General features: G+C 42.1%; 1 protein-coding gene across 3 annotated transcripts in view; it reads left to right on the plus strand.

Moving 5' to 3' along the window:
* The window catches only part of LOC118282730 (nck-associated protein 5-like), a 60,591-nt gene extending 56,811 nt beyond the window's left edge, over nucleotides 1-3,780 (plus strand). For all 3 annotated transcript variants that reach the window (XM_035604067.2, XM_035604066.2, XM_035604063.2), the window contains one exon: nucleotides 119-3,780. In XM_035604067.2, the coding sequence (XP_035459960.2) occupies nucleotides 119-147 (29 nt within the window). In that variant the 3' untranslated portion in view covers nucleotides 148-3,780. The remainder of the gene's footprint in view (nucleotides 1-118) is intronic.
* Nucleotides 3,781-7,762: the final 3,982 nt, after the last annotated feature.

A 7,762-nucleotide genomic window follows, 5' to 3' on the forward strand; every position in this document is an offset into this window, starting at 1 on the left:
TAGACCATTTGTAAGAGTACGTTACCTCACTTGAAGTGGCAGATTTCTTTCTTATCATTATTTGCATGGCGCAGTGCCTCAGCGTCTCACTCTGCTCTACATCTTCTTCCCTTTCCAGAGTTCCTGAAGCTGAGTGAGTCGAACTAGACGCGAGGCGTCGAACAACCGCTTGGATTTATCACTAACTCACATGGAGGATCCCTTAGATCCCACAGTTTGTACGCTGTGTCTGTGAATGAGGATGAAAATGCTCACAACTTGGCACTGTAGGAATTCCACGTGTGCCCCGGAGACGAGCTGAGCTTCTCAGTAGCCTTCCAGGTGGAGCGGCGGACACTCTGGCAGCCATTTTGGAGGTCTGCGGCTCATTTGGCCTCAGCTGCGAGCACCTGATTCTGCTCCTGCAACAACTCTGCTGCATCACCAGAGTTACATAGACAAGGCTTTCTTTTCCTCTGACAACATACTACTCTACTAAACCTTTTTGTTTTGTAAAGGCAGGTTAGCGTCTATAGCTCTATCATAGCTACCTGTATTTATCACCATCTTATAGCTCACGTTAGGGGCCGTCCATGTTAAATTAGCTAATTGACCCACAGTAACTAATACTGTACATACTGACATCTATACTGACTCACTAAATGTCTCTACTGCAGCAGAACACAGCCGCGTTCATTAAAAAAATATTGGAAATGGCAGAGCAAGACCCTGTCACCGATAAGTTACACAAATTCTGGTCTGCAGTGATAAACCTGTGATTTATAACCTGAACCCTAATGCATATTAACTGTGTTATGTGTAGGGGACAGGGAGCCCCGCTGTCACGGGTCACACATTTCCACTATTGATGCATGAAATTGATGAGCAGAAACACTTGAATAATCTAACAAGTTACTGCCAACATGGATTGCAACTGTGTTCTGAGGAAATTGTCCACTTTTCTGACTCGGGCCACTAGGGTTCAGTAATACTACGAAATATAAGAACAGACACGTAGCTCCAGCATACTGTGAACTCATAAAGCCGTGATTGCAAACAATTACCCAGCTTCATATCCCGCGGACACAGAGTGACAGTAGCATCTCATTGTTCTGTTTTCAAAAGTACAAGTTTCTCTTTGCTTTGGTCTCCTCCAGATTGTAAGAAACAACGTCAGCTCTTTGGTTTGCTAGATGTTCCACCACACGGACCAGCTGCTTAGCAACTTGTGCTGCGTTCCATTAGTGGTTCAACCTGCCCTCCCTACCCCAGCCCTTGGTATGACGTAACAGCTTACGTCACACGGAGGCCCCTTGGAGAGCAGAGGGAAAGTGGGCGGGGGAGGAGCGGGGGATTAAAACGGAAGGCACCTGCCCTTTTTCACTTTCAGCCCAAACTGTCACGGATCGACTGCCTGTTGTAGACTCAGCGCTGTACTGCTTCTTACAAATAATCAAAAATACCTTTTGACGTTTTAAACTGATGATTGTAATACGTCGCCACCTGGTAAATAGCTGCATCCGTCTTTGATTCAGAAACTTCTGTTGGTGACCTGTATCATGATTATCATCACTATTAGTGCTACTGGTTTATGATATATTGCAATTTATGCATATTGTTCTTCTTCAGTGGTGAGCAATCGCAGAGTTTTACGTACAGTACTGCCACCTACCCATGGATGTATTCTCTTGCACCAAATGCATAACTGCAATTCATTGTTGGTGTCCACCTCTCGAGTGACCGTCGTTGTTCACTCGCTCCCTCAGCCCTCCGAGGGGCCATCTCACCAAGTTCACTTCAGGTTTACAGACAAATGGAACGACACTTATACAGTAATGGCGAAGGGAATTCCCCCGAGGGCGAGTGCTGAGGACAAGAGAACGAGGCCATGTTGAACCACTAATGAAACGCAGTCTTGGTCCTTTGGTGCAGGCAGTTAGCTGATGGGTTTATCTTTCTGTCGGTTGTACATCCAATACTATTTGTCAGGAAAAGCATAGACACTCTTATGACATGTAGCTCTCAGATCAGTCAACTCCATTCGATGATCAAAAACATTGATTAATAACATTTAAATAGGGTTTCCCAGGCACAGCCGGTTTGCTTTCCAGACCTCCACATGACACCTGGTGTGGTGACTGTCGTCTAGTGACTCTACTGAAACCTGCAGAACAAACATCTTCCAGCCACATGCGAACATCTTGATGAATATTTAACTGAAGATCTAAGTCTGCCTAAGATCTAATGATGATCTACGATAGAATAATTATGTCACTAACATGTTGTTGAGCAAAGCATTAAGTGGAACCTTTCGATCTCGAGATCACAAATGATGGTTTCCTTGTGTTTTCACTTACTATCGATTGCCATTCATGAGCTCTAAACCTGACTGAGTAATGTGACTCCTTAAAATGTGCACTAACTTGTTGGAAGTTTCTTTTTTTATATTGTTACACTGTTAATATCAACTTGCATGCAACTGCCCCTCTGTCTTATTCTAACCATGACATGCATCATATGAATCCATCATCGTGTCCATCCGAGTTTCTTCACAAGAGGTGGGACATCTGTGAAAGTATTCATGAAACATAATCTGTTACTACGTTGTGAGCAAGTCCTCCGTAGTGAGACCGACCTGCACCTGCAGTTACTTCTAAGTAGTCGTCACATTTTGAAATAGTCAACATCTCTTGAAATGAAACTCTTCATATGTGAACTGCATTCTGCTTATGTATTTATTTGACATGTTTCCACAGTCATGACATCAGGACAGAGCCCTGGGTTTTGCATGTAACCTCAGCTGCACCTCGTGGGCACCTGGTGGACATTGTTGTGCTCGCTCAGGGAAAAGCCAAACGTCGTCTCTGATAGATGCTGTGGATTCATACGTTCAACACCAGATTCCTCTGGAACGGTTCACGGGTACTAACCCGTGCTCTTGTCTGTTTTCGTCTGTACATTTAATTGTAAGATATCGCACCATGGTTGCTCAGTTTCTCACTCTATTGTGTACGCCGTGTCCGCTGTAGTATTGTTTTTCGGTGTCATGAATGCATCCCAACATATTTGACCGTCTCGCTGCTTTACGATGTTTCCCTCTCCCAACCTTTCGTGTGTAGATAATTGCCAAAATGCATGTTGCCAAAACTGCTCTGAGCTAATCACATATACGGAAAATGAATGCAACTAAATCTACATATCAGACTTGTCATGGTGACTATAGCCATATTCTTTTGAAACACTAGCGACAGTTTACATGTGATGTAGAGCTGTGAAGCACTGTAACATTGCACATCGTTCATGTCATCTTACTGTATTTTACCTCTTCTTTAAACTTGCTACATGTGTATGTTAGGTAATCACTGTAAAATAGCAGCACACAGGCCTATTAAATGACATATGTAGCGTACACGGGTGAAACGCGGTGTTAATGGATCAGGGAACAGATTGGCTGAACTGATACGGGTAGATGGAGCATGATGTCTGTGTTTTTAAAGTGGTTCAAACACTGAAGAGCGTTACTCTCACAGGAGTATTGTATTTTTCTAACATTTACTCTAAATCCCTGTATTTGTACTCAGCACTGAAGAGTGTCATAATATACCATTTAATGCACATATTGTCACTCAATATTACCGTGATTCTCCTTCCAAACATTTTTTTTTTAGGTTCCCAATTATGACAATGATGTTCTGTGACAGTCACCTTAGCAGTACGGATTGAGAATTGTATATTACTGATATTCTTTGTTTTATGTCAAAAAAAAAAGAAGAAAGATAAAATAAACTATTTCAATACTTACAGTAGAGGTGGTTTGTTGTATTTCACTGAAGTAATGTAGCTATTAAATATAGTGTGTGATTTCAGGGAGTTGGTTTCTTGTGCGGTTGAGCGTCCGCTCCAGACTCAAACGTGATCTCTGTGCTCGACATGTCTGAAAGATCGAAGCACTGCAGAGACATTTCCCCATGAACAGTGAGTCCAGTTGACTCTGTGACCACAATGTTAGCTGTTTCTTTCATTAAATAAAGTAAAACATTTGCAGGATACGAACAAACACGTCAGAGGCACTGGACCCCGGCTTCTCAAAGTGTGGCAGATGAACAAAAATAGATTTTTATTGATTATGAGAGACACAAGTAAGAAGTGTGAGTCACATACAACTCATGACTACAGTAGTGATCTATGTGAGGTCGTGAGGTTAATATATTAAGTGATGCAGAAGCGTGTCTATAACGCTGACCACAATCTTTCTCTAACCTCCAAAGATATTTTTGGGAAATATGCCTATTGATCTTCTGCCCACAGTGAGATGAGAAGATTGATATCTCTCCTATAGACACTTAGAAAACAAGTCTGGGAGCAGGGAAAACAGCTGAGCTTGGTCTGTCGCAAGGTAAACGCTAACTAGCTAAATAATAATAAAGGCATAAAAAGGAGGCACCAAGGCCTGACAATGTGGCCAACAGAATATTCAACTATAAAAGATATCACAATACTACTACCACGAAAGAACTGTGTGAAGTCAATTTATCTGCACAGACTGTCGTGGCATTCGTGTTAATTTAACTCTTTAATCATTAACAAGCTTGGTCTAATTCTATTTTCAGTGACGTCAAAGTTAATTATCTCCTCATTTGTCACAATGTCTATCATTTCTTATTATTGCAGATTTCTTTCTGGTGGTGGTGATGCTGTTCGAGCTTCAACCCTTGTTGTTGACAATACGCTGTCTGTGCAGCGTTACGCCTGTGACTCACTGTCGCCTCCTCGGGTAAAAAGTGGTATTACAACACAGGACAGGCCAAAACTAGCTGGTTAGCATGCTAATGTCAGTGGATACATGTATATCTCTGCAACATAATACTTCAGTGTCTTTGAAATAATATAAAAACTCTTCTGTTTAGAATTTTAGTGATTTTTAATAAAAACGTTTTTAAAGCTACAGTCTGTAATATTTAGAAGAAGGTATTCACAGAAATTCAATATATTGTCCATAACTATGTGTTCATATATGTATAATCACATGCAACAAAGAACCGAGTAAAATCTAGCTACATGAGGGGGATGCGACCTCCGTGTGAGTCGCCATGTTCGCTACGTCGTGTTTTGCTGCGTTTCGGTTCCAGTGCGACTTGGGAGGTTGGAAAGAAATCACCACCCAGACTTCTGTGGTCCGAGGTTCCGATACGCACATTCACGTTTAATTTCCAGCGCTGCGGGAAACCGGAAATGGAATTAGCGGTGCGTCACCATAAAGTGTCCCCGTCGGGTGCTCACTTGGTTGCGGTTTGCAACTTTACCACCAGATGCCGCCAGAAAAGTAAAAAAATACACACTGGGGCTTTAACCAAAAATACTTCCATATACTGTAACACCTTTAACAAATGTTAGGCCATTTGCTTGAAGCATTAAATGAAGTTAAAGCCAATCAACTAGCTAATCTTTTCATGTGAGGGAAGAACAGGCAAAATGTACTCATCTGGATCATGTTACTATCGTGTCATCCGATCCTGTAATGCAGTCGTCACAGAATTTGCATTGACAACAAAGAAGTCTTCACTTTTGCATTTTCAGTTAGTGCTAATTCGACTTAATTCAATTGTATGAAAAGTGGGCCGCTGTCGGTCAGCAGGTTCACGCGGAGGTCGTATAGAGACAGGAAATGAATAACTTGATTTATAGCAATGAATGTGTGTATACAGTATATGAATAAATAATCATATATATGTGTGATTTCAATATTTACTGTATATATGTTGATATGTTGTCACGAAGAAATGAAAACGATACATTTGAATCTGCGAGTTTCTAGTTTGTCTCTCACCACACGGCCAGCCCGTCCGATCCGTGAAGGTCACTTCATTAGGTCCAAATTGAAGTGAATGGTTGTAAATGAGGAACTGCAGAACACCGCGGACAGCAGCGGAGAAATGTTTCAAATGAAAGTAAGTGAAAGGCAGGTAAACAAAGCGCCTCTCAGGAAGTATCAAGGTTCCTGTACCCGAGTGCCATTGGAGCCGTCTGCGTCAGCGCTTTACTCACTCACTTAACTCACGCGCCGACTTCGACATAATGACTTCCTCTTGATTTATAGACACTTCACATTCCCCAAAGACAAAAAAAAGTCTCATATTTCTCTTTTTTTTACGGAGAACATTTTGTTGAAAAAGCTTTATACTGCTCCTTTTAAGATGCTGCTCACACTGTGTATGCAGAGGGCTTTTTATGATCTGATGGTCAGTCATCCTTGATTAATAAAGGCTCTGTGCATAATGCCTCCCAGTGTGCCATCAGTCACGTTATGACACTGCAGTGGAGAGAAACTACAGCTGCACATTTAGCTCAACTCTACGAAATATTGCACTCACTCTGTCCAGCTAAGTGAATTTCATTCTCATAAAGGAAAAAAAGTCATTTGGAACATGTTTTTCTTAATCAAGTGACAGACTTAAGAGCTGCCCGTCAAGGTTTCACTTCACTACCCTTCAGAGTAATAAGCTCCTCAGTTGTTGGCGTTCATCTTCTCGTAATGCAAATGACTGTTAGCTAATTTAAAGTTCCACCGAAGTAGGCATTCACAATATTTAATTGTGTCTTAATGTGTAATTTTCCAAGTTCCAATTAAGCGGATTGGCCCGGTAAATCACAAACAACTCCTTCACGGCTCCGTGACGCAGCGCTGACACACTGTTTCATCCGCTAATTAAAAACGGGTTGGTCACAACAGCTCCGGATCAGAGTGTGGGAGTTCAGACAGAGGGTTGAAATCTGCTTCTCTGGAGACCAGTACACAAGGACACCACGTCAACGTGACCGTCCGCTGCTGCTGTGTTCTGCACTGGAGTCCTCCTGCTCCTCGTGCAGCAGCAGGCTGCTGGGAGCTGGAGTGATGCAGACACGCTGTGGATGAGTTTGGGATTCGGCTGATCGGCAGTGAGGGCCACAATGTGACGCAGAGTGGATGAACTGTTCAACCAGCTTTGTGAATGGGAAATAATATCCCACACTGTGCAGCACTAAAGAGAGCAATTCATTTTTAATCATTAGAACTATAATTATTTAATATTTCTCTTAATTCTCAACGCATCCCATGAAAACACCTAAAACAAAAATGATTCCGTCCTACTGACGAGTATAATGTTTGTTTCAAAACCAAAAAATCATTGAAAACACATGAGTGAGCCAAACTTAAAAAAAAAAAAGATATAACATGTCACAATAACTGACTGGTGCCTGTAGGTGACCTCTGACCTACGACCAATGTTCAGGAACAACTCCGTTTGTTTATTTGAAACCAGTGTATCAAAGTGGTGGACAGATACCGTTCACAGGTTCCTCAGGCGTTGCTAGGATTCTGAAACATCATGGGCTCAGCCCACTGAGGAGATCAATATGAAAATGATAACAATATGAATCAGCTATTTGTCCGATTTTACAAAGTTACCCAAATAGCAAGCTCCAGAGCTCACAAAGCTCACAAAGCTCCTCTTCACCGACCTGCGTTCTGTCCGGTTATAGTCTATTCCCTGTGAAATTATGAGCCATCAATAAAGCAATTTAAGGATGTTCGTATTGGCTCAGTGAAAAGGTTTTTCTGGTCACTTTGTGAAACTTTATCGATCCCAGTGGTGAAATGAGCTCCTTGAGCAGCAGCACGTGAGTTGGGATCTCACGGGCAGGCACACGTCAATACATCATGTCCATAGTGATAATGATATAGAGAAGACAACAGACACTTTCTGGTCTCGTGGTGCACGGTGCCGTCGTACACGTGCATGTG

The sequence above is a fragment of the Scophthalmus maximus genome, chromosome 14, assembly GCF_022379125.1.
Source record: "Scophthalmus maximus strain ysfricsl-2021 chromosome 14, ASM2237912v1, whole genome shotgun sequence".
NCBI classification, from domain to species: domain Eukaryota; kingdom Metazoa; phylum Chordata; class Actinopteri; order Pleuronectiformes; family Scophthalmidae; genus Scophthalmus; species Scophthalmus maximus.